At 45.1% G+C, this 23,647-nt stretch overlaps 2 protein-coding genes across 17 annotated transcripts in view; one reads left to right on the forward strand and one right to left on the reverse strand.

Annotated features, from left to right (window-relative positions):
* The window catches only part of HMBOX1 (homeobox containing 1), a 113,898-nt gene extending 101,583 nt beyond the window's left edge, over nucleotides 1–12,315 (reverse strand). For 10 of the 16 annotated variants that reach the window (XM_042832641.1, XM_042832650.1, XM_042832646.1 and 7 more), the window contains exon 1: nucleotides 11,985–12,314. The gene's annotated coding sequence lies outside the window, so the exon portion shown is untranslated. Of the gene's footprint in view, nucleotides 1–7,710; nucleotides 7,821–11,533; nucleotides 11,565–11,984 lie in introns of those variants that run through there. The other 6 variants (XM_042832653.1, XM_042832647.1, XM_042832648.1 and 3 more) reach the window with 4 other exon arrangements.
* Nucleotides 12,316–12,532: 217 nt separating this feature from the next.
* Nucleotides 12,533–23,647, forward strand: part of INTS9 (integrator complex subunit 9) — a 69,173-nt gene continuing 58,058 nt past the window's right edge. Inside the window, exons 1-4 of the mRNA XM_042832668.1 lie at nucleotides 12,533–12,620; nucleotides 15,718–15,845; nucleotides 20,470–20,530; nucleotides 22,575–22,637. Coding sequence (XP_042688602.1) covers nucleotides 12,612–12,620; nucleotides 15,718–15,845; nucleotides 20,470–20,530; nucleotides 22,575–22,637 — 261 coding nt within the window. The 5' untranslated portion in view covers nucleotides 12,533–12,611. The remainder of the gene's footprint in view (nucleotides 12,621–15,717; nucleotides 15,846–20,469; nucleotides 20,531–22,574; nucleotides 22,638–23,647) is intronic.

Raw genomic sequence — 23,647 nt, forward strand, 5'->3', positions numbered from 1 at the left:
TCTTGTTTTAAAGGCTCACACACAAAAAAGCACTGAAGCTTCATGGAAATTAAAGATATTCTGCTCTAGTTTTATTCCACACTTAGATATCTGAACTCACATAGAACACAGGAGAACCTTCCTCAACTCATGTTGTTTTCACAGGTTTGACAAATCACAGAACAGTAAATCGCTTACTATCTAACCTTTGTTAGTGTAAAGGAGCTCCTTGAAGGAAGCTTTGGAGGGGCTCAAAGAGGAAGGTTTTGTTTTGTTACCCATTGGGTAAGACACAAGACACAGTTCTGATGTGCAAGAGGTACAAGCAGCAAGAATGGAGGCAGTCCCTCTTCATCTGCTGCTCCTCCCTTTCTGTGAAAATGTCGACACTGGAAACAGTAAACGCACCTTGAACTCCATTTCTGCTCCCTCCTAATGGTACATTCCGTGAGGGACAGAAGAAAATGAGGGCTTGCCCTGCCTACCTTTCCCACACTGTTCTGCAAAACAGGGGATAGGAAAACCTTCCAGAACAATCTGGATTTGTAGCACCCTATCAAGGCTGGAAGATCCATGTCCTTTCAGAAAAAGTTTTCCTCACAGTGTGTACAAGCCACTGATAAAGGAATCCACAAAAACAGCATCTTGGACAGAGAACCATTTAAAGTAGAATAAATGAAAGATAAAGGAGACTTAAAGGCTTTAAATCCACCTTTCCACTGAAGTGGGGCATCTTCTGTGGGCCTGAAAGTAGGCAGCTCCATCATATCACTGCTTTAAGGCTTATAACACCTTTGCTGGAGTGAGGTTCCAGGCAGCAAGTCCTTTAGAACAGGAGAAGCAGAGAAGGCAGCCACAACTGCTTCACAGCCACAACTCTAAATCACAAGGCATATCTAAATAATCTGAGGCTTGAATCTGCCTCAAAGACACGCAGAGCTCCTGCGTGCCCTATCCCATCCAAGATGCCATTTGTAGCAAAGCTTCTACTCTTGAAACTCACATTTTGCATTGAATTGAAAAGGTTGGAGAGAACTTCATGTTGCAGCAACTGAAAATGGAGTGGCTGCACTATGGCTGGTACCCTCAGACATCAGCCACGTTGTTCAGAAAACAATTTTAAAACGTCACCCTTGTGTACTGAGTTTTAATAATTTTGAATGATACCTCATATGCTAGATGCATAAAAAGGTTAAAGAAACACGGTTTGCATTTTAAAATGCTTTAGTGAAACCACATGAATTATCTTTATTAAATGAACTGAACCTTGTTGTGTCCTCTACTGAAAGATTTTTGTATTAATCAACCTCATTCCGCATTTTTTTCCACCTTATGTTATGAGAGGGAAACAAGCATTTTTGCATTTATAGCTTCTAAATGGTTTCTCAGTATGGAATGAAACAGCCTGTGATCTCAACTATCTGAATATGAAAATGAAGAAAATATTCTCTACGCACATGCAAGATAGCTACTACTGTCAAAAGGTGGCTTAGTACTTCATCAGATTCTGGTTCCACGTGCTCAGCCAACAGGGATTCCCATCACTCCACTGCCTTCACTTCATCTCAAATAGCCAAAGTAAGACTACACTGCCTAGATGCTGTTCAAATCCACTGCAAGAAACAGAGGCATTACATTAGATGTCAATAATACACGTGGTTAAGAAAAGGTATTTAAATACATATGTATACCTTTTCTTTTTTAATTAAAAAGACAATTTTGAATCCAGGTTGTGAACACAAGTCTGTAAGAAAGCAAGCAAAATTACAGAGTGGAGATGCTGGGTTTTTTTAGCTAACTGCAGTTCTATTAGCTAACTTAACCAACAACCTCCTTTCATTCTTATCAAAGATACTTGCACCCACTGCTAGTAAATGGATCTGCTGTCTGCAAACTAGACAGTTTCAGCCTCCTGATAAGCAGTGAATTCGGCCCTTCAGGATCATGAAGTGTCCGAGCACTGGAATTTTGACACCTCCTTGGAGCAATATTTAAACCGATCATCAGTGTAAGCAAAGGCAATCTAAATGGAGTGCCTTGATGGGCACTAAGTCTTTACCTCCAGAGCTATCTCCTGTCTGCATACTTGTACAGTGCTTAGCACCTCAGGGCCCAGCTCCAGTAATGCTCTCAAACCGCAATCACGTCACTCTAATCTTCATCTTAAGTATTTTATCAGCAATTTATGAGCAAGCTTAACCCACCTAAGCAATCAAGTATGAAGACCAAAAAAAGAACTGGATCCCAGCTTTCCAGTTATACAAGCCTCAGAGCAGGGAAGATGACACCTAGCAAATTCCACATTCCAAAACCAAAATTCTGTGGAAGAAGGGGAGGTTGGAAAGAGAAAAAAAGAGAGATGAGCTTCTCATAGCACTGCAATGCCACAGGAAAGCGCCACGTTTAATGTAATCAAGCTCTACATTGCAGCCATATGGAAACAATTTCAGTCAATAAACAACTCCTGCAAGAAGACAGAGGAACAGAAAAATCAGATACCGAGCTAGCGAGGAGGCAGGAAAGCCGCTGTAAGAAATATTTACGTCCCACAAAACACCACACGTTTCTGAGTGTCTCTTACTTGTCTTAAAAAACATCACTGGGTCGCACCTCAGACTTCAAGCAGTAAAACAGCACAGCTCTTTTAAAGTACCTTTTCCAGCCTCCAAACCGTGCCTCAGTCCGCCTCTCTTTTGTGCCCCCTTCCAAACCTTTTTTCAAAGCCTATCTCTCTGGCAGCTTTCCCACCAATCGCCAGAGAGGAAGCAGACATCCCAAACTTCAGATATGCGCCCGACCCCTCCGCATTTTAGCTGACTGGACTGCAGGTTTCAAAACAGATGCTTTTCAATGGAGCAAGTCCTTTCACATACCTTTAAAGAAAAGGAAAAAAAAGAAAAAGGAAAGCCAACAACAACAAAGCTACCTACATCATTTCTTACTGACAATGGTAATGATTTAAACGGCATTTAAATCAGGTTTGGTTTCAGGATCCCCTGTGATACACCGTCCTAAAAAGCAACAACATAAATACTGCCTCTCTACCAGAAAGAGACATTCAGTGCAGTACTGATTACAGCTGCAACACGGAGGGAGTAAAGACTGAATCAGTTTGGCACAGGAAGAGGCAATTCAAAGGAACAGCCGAGTGAAGGCAGCCGTGTTTTTAACAAAAAGTAACCAGGCACATTGCTACGAATAGAACAGAATTGACTTGAGTGTGACAAGGTGACACCAATATTTACCAGAATACTGCCCATGGAATGAACTGAGGGCTAACTCACAAGTGTCTCCCAAAGTAGGTACCTGTAAGGGTTAGGAAGTTCTCTTCTCCCACCCAGCTGTGCAACCTTCCAGATGCACCATGGCATCCCCAAGAGCACTGCACTTTTGTACTTGTGGACATTCAGGAATAAAACACCACAGCACATTCCTCGTAGCAATCAAATGTTTTTTAAATGAGGGACTCTCTGGAACCCACCATTCAGGATGGCTGCTCATCTCATCAGGCTGCTAACTCTCAAAAAGGGGATGGAGCAAACCCAGAGCGCTGTGCAGTGGCCAGCAGCGTGCCAGCGCAGGCAAGCCAACAGAGAAAAGATTATCCCACTAAGGAATTAGAGAACAGGGACAGCAGTAATGCCAGTCAGCATGTACTCGTGGAAAAAATGCCTTGATAAAAGGCTAACTTCACTCCTTGAGATTACAAATGTAGTCAAACAGAACGAATTATGCGCACAGAGTGTACTTGGGTTCCAGTGGAGATCCACATCAGCTGCTCCATATTGACTGGTGCTTTCTGAGAGCTGCCTGTTAGCGTTCTTCACGTGCTCTGGTACTGCACCGTGTCAATTCTTTTTTGTCACTACATTTCAAGTCTGATGCAGTTCAACGTTTTGCACTGCAGATAGAAATCTGTGACCGTCACCACGACTGTGGGAGCAGTACATCACTGTGAGGAAAGGACAGCCAAAGAAAGAGGTCCGAATATCTGCTTCAACCGTGCCCAGAAAAGCAAAACGTATCTGAAAACAAAGGCAAATTCGTAAACTAAGAAATGCAAAACAAAACTGTTAAGTGGCAGACTTTATTAGGGAGAACCTCAGGGTCACAGCAGGATTTCCCCATGCAAAAGGGGTCCTACAAACCTTATAAACAGCTGCATAGTATAAAGGGTCACTGCACCTTGATAGTCTGCGTGGATAAGAGGCAGACTGGAACACTTGCCATGTTTGGTTTCCACTATGTTAAAAATAAATGGAGACCATGAAGAATCACCGGATGATCTGAGTGCTGGAGAAAATGCCTCAGAGTGAGACTTAAAAGCTCAACTCTGTTTCCTTATCAATTGACTAACGTGATTACAGAGTGTAAGTACCTTCATGGCAAGAAAGCACTGGATACTAAAGGGCTCTAATCTTGTCAGGAAAGTCATAACAAGAACCAGCGGCAGAAGTTAGACAAATTCAAATTAGAAATCAGCCACTTACTTGCAGCAGTGAGATGGCACACACTACCAGAAGCGAGGAGTCAGAAATTACTGGAGATGGACATTCAAGGCTGGAAAGTTATCCAAGCTTTTTTTCTTTGGCAAACATTGGTTATTGGTCTCAGTTTCAGAGTAAATGATTAAAATTTAAAGACTTGTGATATAAAACATATAAAACATATCAGACAAGGCAATTTAATTGTCTGTTCTCACCTTAACTTTTATGAATCTCCAATACGTCAACATCATTCTACTTCTACGGGTAGGGAAATTAAGGAGGGAGGGATAAGTTTCAAGTTCAGTAAGTTCCTTCTTTTTCAGATCGTTGTCCGTATCACTACACAGCACTGCTCCATCAAGCAGATGGAGCCCCTGTGAACGCAGTCAGAGCAAAAACTACCATGAGGTCTGGAAACAACGCATAACACAACTGGGCCGAGCAAACCGGTGATGAACTGCTTACCTCTCCCATCTGTGGCATGAAAAAAATCAGTATTAGCTTCAATAACTACTTCTTATTCTGTGTAAATACACTTATGTCATTCATGTTTATGTTACTGAGAGCAGCACGCACCACCACCCAGCCAAGAATCCTCAAATGCTTTAGGAACATGCAAACATCTCAACAGCCCTGAAAGGATTGTATTCATACTACACGCCGGTACACAGGCGAGTCAAGAAGTTTGCCCTGGGTCATAAAGCAAGACTTACGGCAGAGCCTAGAAACGAGGGAGCCTGCTGACATCTCCCTGCCAGAAGAACTTTCCTTTTCAACCTTTGAGTACTACTACATGTCAGAGCTGCGCACACCCAGCTCCAACTCCAAAGCCCCGCCAGTGAAATCACAAAGGGACTTCTAATGAAAGCTGACATTGTAACCAGAGAATCTGATCATGGCAGAGAAAGTGTCCAAAATAAAGGTCAGAATAAATACCCAAGTAGAAACAGCGCTTGTATTTTATGAACTAACGAAATGCTTTCTGCTTCCATCAGTATTGCAGTACTGCTGGAAGAACAAAAAGCAGATTCAGGGCTTGCTTCAGAGCGCATAAGAAATGGGCAGTTCTAAATGCAGGAAATGACTATATGCTACACTTCCTAATTGATACGACATAGCTTATCAGAAGAATAAAACCAGCTGCTCACAATGCTCACTGAAAGCACAGCCCACAGTATTGTTTCAGTGGGAGTTGTTTTATTGACAAACTTCAGAAAGTGAAAAGGAAAGAAGGTTTCTGAACTACTAAGTTCAAAAGGGGAGAGGAAACCAAAGCCAGGAATTCAAGGCAAGAGAGATTGAGATGGGGGTATTCAGAACCAAACATAATTAATATATTTTGCATGCCTGGCTCGCAAATTACTTCCTTACTCCAATATTAATACCTCATCTACAACCACAGCAGTGAATGGGATTTCTATAAATTTAATCTAACCTCCATAGATTCCTTACACGTACGGAGAACAAAAGAAGGCCCCTCCATCTATGGAGCACATAATAAAATCTGTTTTCCTCCGGCTGCAAAAAACTCTTCCACAGATCTGAAAGCAACACCCAACTCACAAGGCAAATAGCAGCTGGAAGAAAGCATTGCCAACATGCTGCAGACACTCACACAAAGCCAGGTCCCTGTCCAGCCAGACCACAGAAGTCCTTTTGGTATATATATGTATATAAAACCTGATTAGCTACACCTGCTGATACGTTTCAGGACAGTAACTGCACTAAAACCACCATGAAACGAAATAAACGTTCCTATGGAAATTCCGTAGGAGAAAGAGTTAACTGACCTTTCATACACTGGGGCTGCATGGAAAGACGAAGCAGAATTCACTCTGTCACAAGCACTCCACTACAGCAGTTCCCAGTTTTAAGAGCAGTTTTTAACTTCAAACTCTGCAAGCAGCTTTGATTAAAAACTGGGAAAATGAAATCTGCACACAGACGAGAAGAGTAACCAGTCCTACACTATTTAGTACATAAAGAAGCACATCAAACCAGCAACTGCTCAATATTTTGGTGTCCAGGTTAACACGGCGCTGAATCAAAACTGTAATAATCATGCATGAGCATTCTTAAAGATCTCAAGTCCAACACTGAAAAATTCCTATTAAGCAAATAAGAAAAGAAAAGCAACGCAAGAAAAAGGTGCATCCCTTATGGTCTTATAAGAAGACTTATCCCAGTGCTTCTTTTGGTCTGGTAGAAAGGGAAAAAAAAATACCTAACAGCTTTAAAAGCAATAAAATTAAGAGAATAAATGAGGAAGACAAGTGTCAAACCACAGAAGTCAATGGAAGACGGGAAATTCTCCCATTGCTGTAAAATAAATAAATAAACCTCATTGACTCGGGCATTTGTGCTGAGTGCATTACAAGATTAGCCAAGAAACGTCATGTATTGACAGCATATTAGTGTATCACACGTGTAAATGTGCAGCAGCTGGGGAACTGAGGCAGCTGTGTACAACTGTCACGGACTCAACGTGTGGCTCTGAGTCACTCAGCCTCAGTTTCTCTACCTTTAAAATACCGAGAGCTTCATGAAGTACGTAAAGATTCGCAGGCTAAGGTACAAAGTATTCCTTTATCAGGGAGCAGTACAGGAGGACAGTGGCTCAGCCATAATGAATCAAATCTGAACCATCAGAGTCCTGCTCCAGCAGTGCACCACACAAGTGGTGGCCATAAATCGATCACTTCTGATTAGGTTAGGCTTTACGACGCAGTAATTGTGATAGCAGCAGTTTCATAACTGTGAAACGAGCACTTTGCTCAGCAGCACATTATGCAGGAAGCCCGCATGAACAACGACCTCTTTGGTCAACCTGACTGCACCAGCACAGAACAGAAGCATCCCAAACACAATATATGATTTTTAAGGTTCTCTACCATAAAAACTCCTCCATTTGCTTTCACGGCTGCAGGCTAACCCAGTCGAGTGGGAGGAGAGGGGAAGGAAATCAAACAATGCAATTCTTAAGAAAGACCAGAATTCAAGCATTTCTATCTCTCTGCAGCAGGCACAGCACAGAAATAAACGCATTTCTCACAGTGGCAAGATGAAATTTTCACTTGGCCGGCAACTGCAGAGCCCATTCCCTGCTCTTCTCTGCGGACCACATGACCGCCTCAATGCATAAGAACATTTTTTGTGCCAGCTTGCAAAGAAGACCACATAGTTAATAGTTTGCAACCTCCTTTCCCCCAGAAGATCTTCAGTGTTGAGTAACAAAATTCCTCACATGATTTCAATGAGAGGGTTCACTTGTCAGAGGCTGCTCCGAGATAGTATCAGATGTCAGGGAGGTGCTGTTTAGACGAAGCTTTCCAACCCTTTCCTTGCAAGGCTCAACTGAAAAAGAAAAAAAACTTCAGGCTATACTGTTTGAAACTGGAAGAAAGGAAAGTAATCTCTAGACGTTATTTTTAAAACGTGGAAGTAAGCCAATTAACAAGGGGAGGAAGAAACACTGCAATTAAAACCTTGACAAACTGGAGATCGAGGACTGATTGCTGCCACAGACTCCATGCAGGACCCTGAGCATCTTAATCCCTCTACACCCTGGTTTGTCACCTGCGAAACCAAAAATAACACTTCCTTTTCATACCTTGTTATTCCTGCTTGCTCTGTTCCCCAATTTATAAGCACTTGTCCAAACATTCATCTTTAGCATGAACTCTGAAAACGGCATTCACAGCTAACATACAATCAGTCTGCATGACTGAGTGCTCAAATGTGAACCTCTTAGTATACTTGGCTGCCCAGCTGCCCTCATCTCTGTACATGTCAGAAAGCAGTTCTAGTCAACAGAGGAACACTAGAACGCTAAAATACAATTTATTAATAATCTAATTTATGAAAAGAGCTCTCAGGATGGGAGTTGACCAAAAAAATTCCATTTCTCCTATTACCTCCTAAAATCCCACTAAAATCATGCCATTGGTCTCACTCCATTGATAATACACAAGATAATATTATCAGCATAGGTATAATTAAAGGGGCAATCCCACGAGGGCTCACACGCAGATCCAACGCCTGCTCCATTAAAATCAGCATCAAGTGAAATCGACTTCAGCGACTTCAGGAGTGTCAAAGCCGCAGAAAGGAAGGGGAGAAAGGACGACACGCTCCTCTGCAGCAGGAGTCTCAAGTTGGCAGCACCCCTTCAAGAGCTCCATTTCAAACCCTAAACTTTGCATGAGATGAGAACTCCTCGCCACAGATCCCAGTGCTGGAACGTGTGTTTCTGTAGCGCCCTTAAAAGCTCAGCACAGAAATCACAGTAAAACACAAGTTGCTTTTTTCAGATTCAATTGCGCAGTTCGTTTGATGGAAATCTGTTCATGTCCTACTGCATATCACCAAACATCTTCAGAGGTGCCTTTATGAAGTGGACGGGGCTGGGTTTTTTTATTGCTCATTCTTCTGTTTCATTCATTCTTCCAACTCCTCTCCCAAACACCATATCCTAAACGCCCAAATCCCATCTCTGCCTCACTGACGTTCAACAAAGCGCAGTCCCAAACGTTAATGACAGAAAACATCCGGAAATTCATGCTCAATGGAAATTAATTTTATTAAAAATAAAAACCATGTTCAAAACCAATGTCAGAAGCCCCCATTTTCCCAGCTCCAGACACGGAGGAAAACACATCAAACACTTCCATGAACCACGGATCATCACTGTAAAGTAAACGCTTCATAATAAATTCAATTTCCAAACACTGGACAGCTGTGAACTTCTAATATAGCCTTGAAAGAGACCCATAAGGCTCACACAGAAACTGCCTCAGAAGTAGCAGTAAGCTTTCTGCAGCAGACACTGGCTCCTAGTTCTGTGGAATTACCGTATCGCAGTACTGAAGGGATGCATATTTTCTAGAAAGGTCAACAAAACATAAAAGAATTGCTCAAGACCGCTTAATGAAGTAGTTGTAGAGAGAAACAGGCCTCATTCACACAGTATTTCCTTGAAGATTTCCTTATCATTCTTTAAATACCCTGCAATTTCACCTCTGGTAGCATTCCTGTAACACAGCTGGCAGTCTGCATACCACAATGTCGTCTAGACCTGCTCTGAACAGAGTTGGATGACACAGGAGTAAAAATGCTGATGCCTGTTCGGGTGCCTGCGCTGTGCTGAAGGAACGATAGGAGGAAGAAGAGGCAGAGCTGAACGAGACACAAGTTCCTTGTTCCTCATCTCACGCCCAGGCTCGTCAGACAATCCCGTCAACCATACAGAAAAGTTGTGGCTGTCATGGAGCTAAAGAATAATCTTCACAGAAGGGAAAAAAGCATTCCCAAAGCCCTGGTAGCTGATACAGCATCAAGCACCGCTCTTTCACAGACGTCTCACAATATACAGCTAATAAACACATCCCTACACTGCTGTATCCCATCCATTTCTCACTTCTTTCCTACTTCCCTCCCCCACCTGCGCCTCAGAAATGTTTTCTTAGCAATTTGCAAGAGAAATGGCAAAAAGGAAGATGCAAAACACAGAAATAAATTAAGTTTGTTCCCCGCTGCTGAACGATTTGGCCGTACCATGACAAGAGGAAAAAAAATGTTGAGAGTGATAAATCCATATATACCTACTCCAAACTACACCCGACATCCCGAGGGACCCGATGTAATGGTAAATAAATATAGATGCAACTCCTACTAATGAGGTAGGGTACAGCAAGGCCAAAGCAAATGCAATCATCTCGGGGAAAAGAACTGCACAGGACTCCTCCTCTCCCATCCATGGAGGAAATCAAATACCAGCCACACTATCCCAGGAAGAAAGCAGTGTACCTGATGAGCCCTGCAGCAACGAGCTGCACGGGATGCAAGCAGGTACTTCAGGGCTCTGGGAGCCCACAGACCGTCTGCACAGCACCGAGCCTTTCTCCACCAGTTTTCCCTTCTCCAATACAATGTCTTTTACATGCTGTCTTACAAGCAGATTGTAGTTTTTCCCCCAGCTCCTTCCCCTCCATCCCTATATAGTTGGATCAGAGGGGGGGGGGTGCATGCAGCCGAGGTCCATCAGATCGGCTCCCATGTTGCCAAGCCCTGGCCATCAGGTTAACACCTTCCTTCCTACAAAGTTTAAGCCTTCCCAGCTTCAGCTCACGTGCGTTCTGTACTTAAAGCCACTTATCTGTAGTCCCAATGAGCACAAGAAGAAATTAAGATACAGCCGGCTCCGCAGCCGGCGTGCTTACAGCCTTTATTTTCCTCTTCCTTCTTCCCTCCCCATCCCCAAAAAAACATTTTGTCCCCTGCACAAGGGGGGAACAACACCGTGCATCCACAGCTTTTTCCAGACCCACTGAAAAGAAAGGGGAATAAATAAATAACCATTCCAAAGAAGTACTCTGCAAAACAACCGAAAAACCCACCAGAGGTGGAAGAACTCAGCCCAACCCGCCTCGAATTTGCGATTTGAGCCGAAAAAACACAAGCAGAACAGTACAGAAGTCGGGTTGGCTGAGCCCGGAAGCGGGGCAGGTTGGGTGGGCAGCATCCCCTGTCCTTTCCCCGGCCACGCTGGGCTCAGGGCTCTGCTCAGCCCCGAACGAAGCCGGGCACCCACAACGCAGCACCGCAGCTGCTCTCCCCGAGAAGTAAGGAATAAACAAGCGGCTGACACCCCGCCCAAACCCTCCGCACGCGTTTTTAAGAACGATTTCTCGCCGGCTCCTTCTCCCCATCCCGCACAAACGAATCCATTCGGGTCGACGCCTTCGCCCTTCCCGAAGCCCTCCCGCAAAGCCCCGGCAGCGGCGTGCCCTTTCCCCCCCCCACCCCCCCATATATCAGTAGGAAAGCAGCGGGGTTCACCCAGAATGGGTGATGGGTCCGTCGGGGGTCGGATCCCGAAAAGGAAAGAGGGGAAAAAGGGCTGAGAGAGAGAAAAGAGACATGAAGGAGAGGGCCCCCCAGCCCCGCTCGGGGTTCGCAGCCCCTCAGGCGGCCCCAGCCCGAAGTCGGCAGCCAACAACACCAAAACAAGCCGAAAAAAAAACAAAAAACACAAGAATAAAGAAATAAATGAAGGAGCCAGCACCCACCCAGCCTGAGGGGAGTCCGCCGCCGCGAGTTCGTCCTCCCCACGCCCGGGAGCGGAGATGGGGGGGGGGGTTGGGGGTGTGGGGGGGGGGGGGGGGGGGGTGAAACAAAACAGAATAAAAAGACGAAGCAGCAGCAGCGAGCTCCCGGAAAGCCGGGGGCACCTTCCTGCCCACCCCGCGCCGTCAGGAGCGGCGGAGCCGCGCGGCTGCAACTCGGAGCGCCCAGGGGGCTGCGCCCACCCCCGGCCCGCGTCCCCCTCCTCACGCACCCTCGGCTCTCCTCACGCCGCGAATCTCTCAGGCGGAGGGTGAGGAGGAGGAGGAGGAGGAGGAGAAGAGAACGGGGGGGCCCTTCCCCCCCCCCCCCCCCCCCCCTCCAGCCCCGCCGCCCCGCCCCCCCTCTCCCCCCCCTCCCGCCCCCCCCCCTTTTCCCCCCCGCACCCACACTCACCTCCGGGTGCCGGCGGCTCCTCCGCTTCACCATTGAACGGCCGCCCCCGGCGGGGAGCCCCCCCGGCGTGAGGGGAGATTAATGGGGGCGCAGCGGGAGGAGAACAATAGTGGGGCGGAAAGCTCTCGGCTGCCGGAGCCCCCCCCGAGGACGGGAACCCCCCTCCCCGTCTCGCTTTCCCTTCCTCTCTGTTGGGTGTTGTTGGGTTTTTTTTGTTGTTTTTTTTTTTTTTGGCTCGCTCACACCAGCCTGACTGTCTTTGTCTGTCTGACAAGCGCCATGTTGATATCAACATCCGAGCTCCCACCTGCTGCAGCTGTGAGACCCTGGGACTTGTAGTTCCCCCCTCCCCAGGGTGACGGGGAGCGCCGCCGATCGTGGACTTCAACTCCCAGCATGCCCGGCGGCGCGGCACGCCACGGGAGAGCGGGGAGAAGCGGGGCGCGGACTACGGCTCCCATCATGCCTCGGGAGGAGCAAGGTGAAACGGAGGGAGGGCGGGCCCGACCATGACGTCATCGCGGGCCGGGGGACTACAAATCCCGTGATGCTCCGGGGCGGGAAGGGGGAACGCGCAGGCAGGAAGGCGGGGGCAGGGTTGTCCCCGTAAATAGAGCCGGGTGAAGCATGAAGCTGGTGAGTGGTGGGGGCTGCTGAGCGCTGATCTGTGCTCTGGGTTCGCCCTCGGGCTGCGGTACCCGTGGGGTGAGGGCGCTTCCCGCCGAGTTAACGGCGCGCTGGGGGGGGCGGTTGAACCGATCAGAAACCGTCCTCCCGCCCCTCTTGGGGTTGGGTGAGGGGCAGGCGGGGGGGTTGGCACCTGGAGGTGTTTCTACAGCAGTACGCCGTCCTGCGCGCGTGGGGCTTCTGTGGGGCTGCCCTAGAGCCACGTCGCCACGGAAGTTGTGCTGCTTTCCTGTGAACGGGATAGCTGAGGAGACGAGCAGCGTTTGCTGTGACATCAAACGTCCGATGCGTTTAACCTGATGTCAAACGTAACGTTGTGGGTTTGAGGCTAAGGAAGCTTTATGGAAGTGAACTTGGGCTTGTTTTGAGACTTAAAGTTCATCGCGTTTGTGGTTTAATTGTAAAATTAATACAGCAGGTGGTGGAAAAGCTTGATCCCACGTGATGTGGGAGATGGAAGTCTGTGTGTGTGGATGAAGGTCCTGGAGCGTGTCCAGAGAAGAGCAAAAAGCTGATGGGTCAGCCTGGGGCAGGGGAGGCTCAGGGGAGAGAGACATCATGGCTCTGTGCTGCACCCTGAGAGGAGGTTGTGGTGAGCTGAGGGCCAGCCTCTGTTCCAGCTCACAGCGATGAGATGAGAGGTGTTGGCCTCAAGTTGTGCCAGGAGAGGTTCAGGTTGGGTATTAGGGAACATTTCCTCTCAGAAAGAGTGACCCTGTGCTGGCACAGCCCGGGGAGGTGTTGTGGTCACTGTCCATGGAGGTGTTCCAGAACCGTGGGGATGTGGCACTGAGGGACACAGTGGGCTTGGTGGGGTGGGTTGGACTTGGAGACCTCAGAGGTCTTTTCCAACCGTAATGATTTAATGAATGCTTGTGGTTGGAGAAACTGGGAAAGCGTTTTTGGGCATGGCTGTGTAAGCTGATGTTGTAGTGTAGGGGGAAAAGCCAACTGAGAAATCTTTAAATGAAGACCAGGGGGAACGTGGGATTCCTTGTTGTTTGTAGAGCCTTGTACAAGGGTAGATTGAAGGGAAGGTTTGGTGGGGGATTACAGGCTGCCTGCCATCATTTCAGTGTTTTTTAGGCCTGTGTCCCATGTTTGGGGACTGGTGATTGTAAGAGCAGATTCTTCACTTTGCATTTGGTCTGGAAATAAGACTGAATCAGGGGGTTGCAGAGGAAGGGAATTGAATGCTTTCATCCTCCATTCACGTATATTTACTTTGAATTTGGAAGAACAAGGCAGAGGTAACAGCCTGCAGGCCTGACTCAGAATCCAGTGAAAAACTCAAACTTCAACAAATTCAGTGTGCTTGGGTCTGGACAAATCCAGTTGAGAGAACTGGTTCCGTGGGTAACACCGGAACAAAGCGCTGCAGTATTTGTTGGCTTCAGTTCAACTTACAAAACTTGGAATGTTTTGGAGCTGCTAGCTTGAGATGTCATCTCTTCTTTGTCACTTTGCCATATATGAGCTCACCAGCGACGTTCCAAGCTGGCGAGCCCTCAGCCTGAGCCAGATGTCTGCTGAGAGCCAGGCTGTGTGAGGGCTTCAGCCCCTCGCCTTCATCTCTGTGCCCTGCTCTGCCAAACTGCCATCCAGTTTAGAGAGCAAGTCAAGGGAGCTGTGCACTGAGATGGGCACACTCACGGTCCTTTATGTTTTGTGTCACTCACAGAGTGACAGCCAACCAAATTCCTTGTTTGTACATTCACTTTTTCACCAGCTTGGTTTATCAAGCTTTCTTAAACTTTGGTAACAGCAGACAAAATGTAATGTTGCTCCTTAATAATTAAGGCTTCATGAACTTAAAACAGAGGACTGTGATGCTGTTAATTTAATATTTGAACGTTAGTGGGCTTTAATATTTAAATATAATTTAAAACAGCTTTCTGATGAATGTATGTAAACAGTCTCCTTGGGAATCATTAATTCAAACAGTTACAGTCCTGTGTTAACATATTGTGAGTGGAGGCAGAGAAGGAAATGATTAATCTACCTTCTTTTCACTTGTGGAAAGCAAGCATAAGGAATAAATGCCTTAGAAAAATGACAGTGTTTAGTGCAGTGCATGAACAAGTTGATACTTGTCATCTTAATTGACCAAACCTCGAGTTTAAAAGCTGTTTGACCAGCTGAGAGTAGTTGTGCTAGGGGATGCCCGGACTTTGAGATGCAACATCTCTTATTCCTGTGGTCTTTGAAGAACCATTGAGTACCTAGTGGTTGCAGTCCTGTACTCAGACATCTGTTTCTAATCTCTCGTTTTAAAGGTAGCATTTTTATTCATCTCTCTTCTTATTCAAAGCTTCAGCTGCTCCTGTGCCTTGTTAAATGCTTGCCGCTCTCTGTACTGGAGATGGCTGCATCTCAATGATGCTGAAGTGCCCAGCACATAACCTGCTTACTGGCTCATTAACCCTGCAAAGCGCTGGGGATTTCTCAGTACACAAACTGTTCCATTCAGGTATGGTGGTCCATTCTCTAGTGTTTCCTGCTTGAGTTTAGCAAGACAAAAAGCAGGTGAGAGCATGCCCTGGAGCTGCTGCACTGCACACTACAGCTTCCTCGGCATGCTCTGCACCTTGCTTCTTGGTTGAGGTTAATTCCTTAAGGAAATATGACTTGTGCTCCTACAGCAATTCCCTGTTTCCATGCCAAGTAATTCTCGAATTTGCACACTGATTTCAGCCGAGTTTTGCCAGTAGGACCGAGTTGTAAAGATTGTCCAGGATCTTTGTGAAAATGGGTGCTTGTGGAAGAAAGGTTCTGTATGTGTCATAAATTAGAGAGAGCTGCTACTCTATCCGTTTGTCCTTTGTGAGCAGAAAACCTTGTCGGAAGAAAATCTGCATCTTAATACCCTGGCGTGGGGAAATTCCAATGAATGTCTAGTTTTGAGACAATAATTCACGTGAAACCAAGAGTTTCATTCTGGCATGCATGAAACTGTGCTTAAAAATGAGGGAGGAAAAGTCCATTTTCAGGGGATTCGGTCTGTTGGTAAAGGCCTTGAGGAGCTCATTTCATATTCTACTTTCAGTACTGCCTGTCGGGACATCCCACCTTACCATGCAACGTGCTCAAGTTCAAGTCCACCACCATCATGCTGGACTGTGGACTGGATATGACATCTACCCTCAATTTCCTGCCGTTGCCGCTGGTTCAGAGGTATGTTCTGCAGCCTGTGAGCACTTAGTTTGTGTCTTCTTGGGTTGCAGTTTGAGTGCTCTGCATGAAATGGTATATTGGAAGGAGAGAGGGGATGAGTACAAATGAACTGCATCATCTGATATCATAAATAGACTTTGTTCACTTAAAAATTCTCTTTATCAAAATAACGTCCTTTGGCTCAGTAGACGGAAGACATTTTATGGATTTATTGATTGGTTTTTCTAGATAATTTATTCTAAGCTTCAGTAAGGTATTGCTGCAACTGCTCAGCACAAGTGAGGTCACATATCTGTCATCTTTCTGGCTTCTTCATGCAAGATGAGATAAATGGGTAACTGAGATGGAGTGCAGGGAGCCCGGCAAGTACTGTTTAACCACCATCTTCTCAGGCTTTTTGTCAGAGCGTGGGCTAATGCAAAGAAAAATAGCACTTAACCATCCTCCTTAGTTGACTTCATGGCATAATTGTTCCCTTTTAAAATTTAAATAAATAAAAGTGCAGTGCACACTGGAATGAAGCAGCAGTGAAGCAAAAGTAGTTCAGGAAGAGAATCCTGAGATCAAAACTCCTCCTTCCATGCTCTGGCTCACAGGTAGCCTTTTCCTGGATTTGTGAATGGATTTGGATGTTCAGAGTGATGCATGTCTTGCATTAAGTGGAACAGATTACAGTCCCACTGTTTGGGAAGGTGGGAATGAGTAGATCCTGGTGGTGTGAAGCTAGCAGGAGTTTTCACAAAAGGCTCTTAGTGACTTTGATCCATAGGGAAAGAAGTGAGATGCGTTTGGGTTCAGGGGAGGCTGGGTTGAAAGGGCCAGATTGTGACAGGGAAGGGAGTTTTGTAAGTGACCTAATGAGGTTAAAGCAGATGATCAGCACTTTGTACAATTTGCTGCTTCTTGGAGAAGGGAAGCATAGACAACACAGGCATTATTCTGGAAGGACATGGAGTTCCAGGCTCTGTACAGTGAGCAGCAGATGCCTAAAGGCAGATCTGTGTGATAGTTTATTTTTGCTAACTTTAATATTCAGGAGCAGTAGTAGATTTAGGAATAATAAGAAAAAGAAAGGGTGAATCCAGCTGCAGACTATTCAGTTCAATGCAATTGCCTTGCATTAGCTTCTCCCCACTCCTGAAAGAAAAAAGAAATTGAAAGGGGAGCAAGTAGCAAAATTAGGTGATTGGACAAAGGCTTAGGAGGTTCTTAGAACTTCAGGCATCAGTGCTCCCCTGGGATATGCCAGCTTTGTCTCCTGATAGCAGACCCTGGGAATGAACAGCCAAATTGCAGGTCACAACCTGGAATTCCCCAAGTACCTCCAGAATGTCTGCACTAAAATGACTCAAACTCAATAAGAAAGGATGTCAGATTTGACCCCTGATGGCCCAGAGGAATCCAAGCAAACAGTTGGATTTAAATCCAATCAATCATGTCGGTAAGGTGATTGAACACCCCCTACAGCAAGGATTGTCCTAAGTACATGGACTTGGGCAAGTAATTGATCTCTTCAGTATTCCACAAAGCAGGTGTCCTGCAGGGAGCTGTGGAAATGAGCTGGAAACATCATATATCTGGTCTCTGTTACCAGGATGTCTAAATACCTCTGCAACTGAAATGTGTATTACCAACATAGTGTGGGTAGGTGATAGAAGCTGACATTGCCATCATTTTCCAGGTGACAGACTAAAAGAAGGCCTGACTGAGGCCTTTCATGATGCATGTAGCAGAGCAAGAATTTGAAATATGTCTCAGACCTCAGGTTATTACCAGCTGTATTTCCTCTCATAATTAGGAGTGCTTCTTGCAACTAGGCTGAGACAGACCCACACAAAACCATGACCAGAGGGGAGCTACGCCTCTCTCTGCTGTCTTTAAGCCAGAGTAGGATCTGTGCATCTGTGGAAGTAGGATCCATGAACCACTTGGGCCCTGCAAGTGCTTGTATGCAATCTGCAACAGTGCCCTAATAGTTACCTCTGGTATTACAGCAGGTCTTTGCTATGCAGCTGGAGCCGGTGTCCTGCTTCACACAGGACCCTCCTTGAGCAAACATTTTGAGAGCCTGTCCTTTCATCTGTGAGAAAGGAAAGTGCTGTAGTGTTTGTCTCTTTAAAAGAACTGGACACTTTTTAGAATTCTTTGGTCTTCAGCCCATCAAAAGATATGTAATTGCACCCTGGAAATGGCAGTCCTTGTTCCCATCAGCACATGGAGCGTGCACAAAGTGCAGCGGTTGCCAAACACTCCAAGCCAGTTCCTGTACTTTAAAGGAAGTTTGTCAACTGGAATTTTCTCCCGTGTACCAAAGTCAAATGCAAAACTGCAAGGTGAACATGTGGGAAGCTCTTAACCTTTCCTGTCTAGCCATGACACACTTGCTCATGTTATTTATGTGACAGTTCTAGCTATTTTGGATTAATCAATCACTCTATTACAATGTCAGAACTATGTCGGCAGGAACTGTGTTTCTTCTTGGCTTCAAGGTAAAAGTCCTTTCTGTCCTGTGTGGCATATTCCACTTTTCCTCCCCCCTCAGGAGCCATCTACTTATTTTGCCTCTCTTAACAACATTGTATTCTCTTCAGTGGATGCCAGGTTTAGTACTCACTCATTAATAAGGCAAAGCCACTTACAAGGCTAACTTAGGAGAGGCATAGCCAGCACATCAAGAGGAGTTTATTCCTCTTGGCTTCATGCTGGAGAAAGCACAGATTGATCCCAGTTTAGACTCCCAGCTGAAGGAGGGTGCTGAGAGACTTGAGAGGGTCTTCCAAGGGGTCTGAGATGATTGGGGTTTGGAGCCCATGACTATACTGAGGTTGAAGAATTGATCTTATTTGATTCAGCAGATGAGAGGCTGAAGGAGGAGCTAATAGCACTCTGCATCAACCTGGAAGAACCATGGGAAGAATGGTTAAACTCTTCTCAGGTGACAGTGCTGGGGGGGCAAGTAGTCATGGATTGCTACTTGAGAGCCTCAGATTGGACATTAGCGTCTCAATGATGAAGTTTCTCTTAGTTTCACGCTTCTAACCATTCCCAGACTCTCTGGAATCTCATCCTTCAGGCATTTGCAAGTTGCAGTAAAAGAAAGCAGTGACTGACCCAGGTACAGACCTGCCGACCTGCCCTTCCAACCAACGTTTTGGTCCTTTCCTCCTCCCTTCCTTTACCTGCTACATTTGCTGCTTAGCAGGGTGCTTTGTTGTTTTTCTTTCCCAGCTTTTCCCTTTACATCATCTGCTCTCCCTACAGTTTTCCCCACCCATCTCTGAAATACAGTACTCAATCTGTGCTTTTTGAGCACGTCCATTGGGAGTACACCTCCCAGTAGAGGAGACACCTCCTCTTTTATATCATTAGGCTTCTTCAGAGTTGCTCTGTATCCTCAGAAGAGGGTCACGCTTCTCTGGTTTAGTTTCTCCTGCTGCTTCTTTATGACACCCTTCTGCTCTCACCTTCTGCCTTGACTCCTTGAATCTTTATTTCCCCTTTTTTCTTGTGCCTTACCGCAGTACCAGTTAGGATCAGTTCTTTTATACTGATCCTAGCTTAAACACAAGATTCCTCTGAGCCATTGAGTCACTTCCTATTTTCAAGAACTTAAATTCAAAAGCCCTTATAGTGCATAAGCATTCTTCTCTTCAGAGTTCAGTACTGACATGTTTCACTGCAACCAGGTTGTCAAGTTCTGTATCTGAATCTGAGGTCTTTACAGGCCTTGTTCCAGGCAGGTTTTAGTATCTCATTCTCTCAGCTTTTCTGGATTTCTGTGCAGGTACTTGAATCTGGGTCGGCAGTAGTTTCAGAACTAAGTTACAGGCTCACACAAAAATCAGGTGTAACTGTGAAGCAGGGGTGCATGAAATGCTGAGGCAATTCGGACTGTAAGCTCAGGATTACACTTATCCTTGAAGTTACCTTATTAGCATTTAAAACAAAAAATATTAAACAAACAAACAAAAAGGTGGGGGGCAGGGACTGCTGTTGCTGTCTGGTTCCAGACCTGCCAATGTAAAGCGTGCAGTTACAGCAAAGTCTGCTTGCTCCTCTCCTTCCAACACAGCTGCATGCTGTACAGATGTTGGTGTGGGTCTTCAGGGCATGAAAGCATGGTTTACAGGGCTATAAAATCACACCCTCTGTGTCCATCAGTGTCTGAGCCTCAGTGTCCATCTTTGCCTTGCATTGCTAGGGTGACTATTTGTCATCTTGTGCCCTGAAGCAGATTCAGTTTTACAGTGCTTTTGTGTTGTTTCAGACATAAAGTTTTCTGCTGCCTTAATCTTTCTTCCATTTACACAGCCATTTCACCTAAGGCAACTTAAATAGCACTGAGCCTTTTTGAAATTCTCATCGCAAAGGACTAAAATCAAACTCCCTGCATGTGTTGTCCTCTTTATTTTTTTTAATGTGTAAGTGTCATAATGATGATTTGTGAAAGTTATTTCAGTGAACACTTAAAACACTGTGAAACTGTCCATTTTATTGAGATTGTTAGTTCCCCGAAACTGAGAAGGTGTTCTTTTCCTGTCTGACAACAAACAGAAGATCTGTGCTCAATGAGTGACAATGAAAGTATTCATATTTCAATATGTTTTTTTCTCTCCTTCTGCAGCCCCAGGCTGTCCAAACTTCCTGGATTAGTTTTGAAAGATGGAAGCACATTTCTGGACAAGGTACTGTACTGATAGAATTTTCTTGCCATGCAAAAAGCCACCAGACAGATCAGGGGCTTGCACTACAGGAGCAATATTATCATGCTGACTCATTGCAAGGTTTCTGTGTGTGCTGTTACCAGCCATGATGTAGAGCAGAACATTCTCAAACAAAATGTTAGCTGCAACTCTGAGGCTTTCAGTCTTCAGAAGTAGCCTGCTTTTTTAAAGTACCCTTTTAAAATGCAGAAATCATCAGTTTGCATGTTTTCCTGTTTCACTGAGCTACATAAATAACAGTACTTTAACTTGTAGAGTGTCTTTTAGTCAACAGCCTCGCTTTTATGACAGTAAAGCTCCATAACTAACTTGTAAATGAGGTTGTTATCATCCCCCTTTTTTTAGACAGGAAAACTACAGGTGAATGGTTTGGCCATGGGAGGTCTCTCATGGGAGGTCACAGAGGAAGAGCTTTGGCTTCACCTGTGTTCTGCCATTGGACATAGAAGGGAGGATATCGTCTCCAGCCTCCTAATTCTAAGACACAGGATCGACTCAAATATGAGAGATGGTTTTTTCCTTTTTTTTTCCCCCTTCTTTTCATGGCAGTAGTTTTATAATGAGAATTTTTCTGGGCTTCAACCGAAACTAGGCACTGCTGCATCCAGCTGGATCTGCCATGGGGGAACAATGAACATAAAAATATGTCAGATGCTGGTAAAATAGGCAGGTGCTTTTCAAATGTGTGCAGCAATAGATATCGGTAGAGAAAATACTGTTTTAATAGATTGTTCTCCAACTACATGAACATTAAAGGAAAATGGTAATAATAGCCCCTTTTGTAGGGGACTTCTGGGCTGATCTGATTCCTGCAGGTGAGAAAGCTGAAGATCATAGATTTAAGACCTGAGTTTTCTTCTCATGGGAGACAAAAGAAACTATATAGGCAGTGCTTCTGTAAGTGAAACAGTATTAGCTCTCTTCAGAGCATATGCTGACTGAGAATCACAGTTATAGATGCTCTGTGGTGGGAATGGAGTTACGCACTTCAGATTTGCTTCTCCTGAACTCCATCTTTAGTCTCGGAGCCTTTGGGTTCTGTTCTGTCTGAAGAGCAAATAGGCTGTCAGTATATTTTGTAAGTGAGGTATTTACATTTCTTTGGTGCTCCTGCAGTGTGTGCTCTGGAGAATCAAACTTGCACAGTGTCAGTGGAAAACATGTGTTTAAAAATTCAAAGGCAGCATCTCTTACCTTCACCTTGACTATCGTAACTGCTTGGAATGGTAAATACTCTGACCCATGCTGGAAAAAGGCAAGGGAAGGAGTCAAAGGAGGATGTTTTATCATGTCAGGTGGACGTTCTGTTATAGCACTCTCCGGATGACAGTTATAAAACTTACGTCCTGGAGAGGCATTGAAATTTGCTGCGATCTAGTTTTAATCATTTTGAACTCCCTTGAGATGAGGTTAGGAGACTTCTGCCACTAGATGTAATTGCTCATTCGTTATTAGTTGGCAGGTGCACTGTAATTATTAAGAATTGGATTCAATTTTTAATTCTCTCAGTCTGAAGCTGGCTTAGACCACTAGCAGTGAGACGAGAAGAAGCATCAGTGAGACAAAGAACAGTGTGGAAGGTTGCCTACCTCATGAGGGAGGCTGGGATTAGAGTTGAGAATGTTTCTGTTTGCTCTTTTCCATGTATAATGCTGAAGAATGTCACTTTTCATTTGACAAAAGCTTCTCATGTCACCTCTGGAAAAAGAGAAAATAGAGGACTAGAGATCCAATAGAGATAAAGAGAACAGAAGTGCCATGTGAAACCTGGATCCCTGGTAGGTGGTTCATCAAGTGCCCTAAATAGGGATTCATCTTCCACAAAACCAATTGAAGAAGACTTGCTTATAAAGGATGATGTCTGGAAGAGGAACAAATACAGTGTAGGAAAGGGTTGGAAATTGCCTATGATAAAGAAAAAGTTTTGAAAGTGCAAAATTCACTGTACTAGAGTAACACTGTGTTGTATTTTTGTGTCTTTTCTGTTGATGTGCTTTTCTCCCAGGAGCTGAAGGAGTGCTCTGGCCATGTGTTCGTGGATTCTGTGCCAGAGTTCTGCTTGCCAGAGGTGAGTTAATTCAAAGCCTTACTTAAAAATCAGTCAGTGTGGGAGAAATTGGCTTAATTATTGTTATTAGCAGATTCCTGCTAATTTGTTGTTACTCTGTAAATGATAATACTAAAACCCCTGTGGTCAAGTGAAGGTACCTCTATATTGAGCAGATCCTCATCTCCCGAAAGAATAAGAAAGGCTTAACTGTCCTTTGTCATTTACCCTTTAAAGACAGTATAACTGAGCCAGACTTGATTATGTCAGAAAACATGTGCTGGTCTGGATAAGGGCAGGGGATGAAGAGGAGGAAAGTCTCTGACCAGAGAGGCACGGCCTGCCTTCTGGAGCTCCCCTGAGGAGCCTGTGGTGAAGCTGCTGCGTGAAGCTGCTGGGCTGCAGTCAGTCCTGCTGTTCTCCTTCAGCAAAAGTTTCACTGCATTTTGTGCTACTCATCAGTGCCACTTTGAGCAAAGAACTGTACCTTCGTGTCCACGTAGACATAGCTGTGCAAGCTGCTGCTGCTTTAGTTGGTTTGGCCAAGAATATGTGCCATTTTACAAAAACAAAACAAAAAGGAAAGGAAAGCAAGGCTATTGAAAGTGTTTGAATTAACTGGGTTTACCTCTCTGTAGGAGAGCTGAAAAAAAAGAAAAAGGTGAGCAGAGAGTGGGGAGGATGAATGATTGTGAATAGTCTGAGAACAGTATCCTCTTTCCTCAGCTGTGTTCAGGCTGTGATAGCATCAGTTCTTTCATTTCATGTTGGGATTGCTTTTGGGCAGGGATTTTTTTTTTTTTTCTCCTTTCTGCCTGGTCTTGTTGATGAACTGCAAATCTGTTTTAGAAGATTGCTGTCAGCTTGCTAGGTTACTAGCAATGGTGTTTATGCCTGTTGACACCATGAAACCCACCTCAGAGCTCCTGACTCTTGTAATCTTGATTCTTGAAAGTAAGGTGGCAGCTCTGATGCTGGTTTTGGGGAACAGTATCAGCAGGTCTCTGTGCAATTGCTGTTTTTCCCCAACA

The sequence above is a fragment of the Centrocercus urophasianus genome, unplaced genomic scaffold (assembly GCF_019232065.1).
Source record: "Centrocercus urophasianus isolate 14NV4802_14NV808 unplaced genomic scaffold, USGS_Curo_1.0 seq_39, whole genome shotgun sequence".
Lineage (NCBI taxonomy): Eukaryota > Metazoa > Chordata > Aves > Galliformes > Phasianidae > Centrocercus > Centrocercus urophasianus.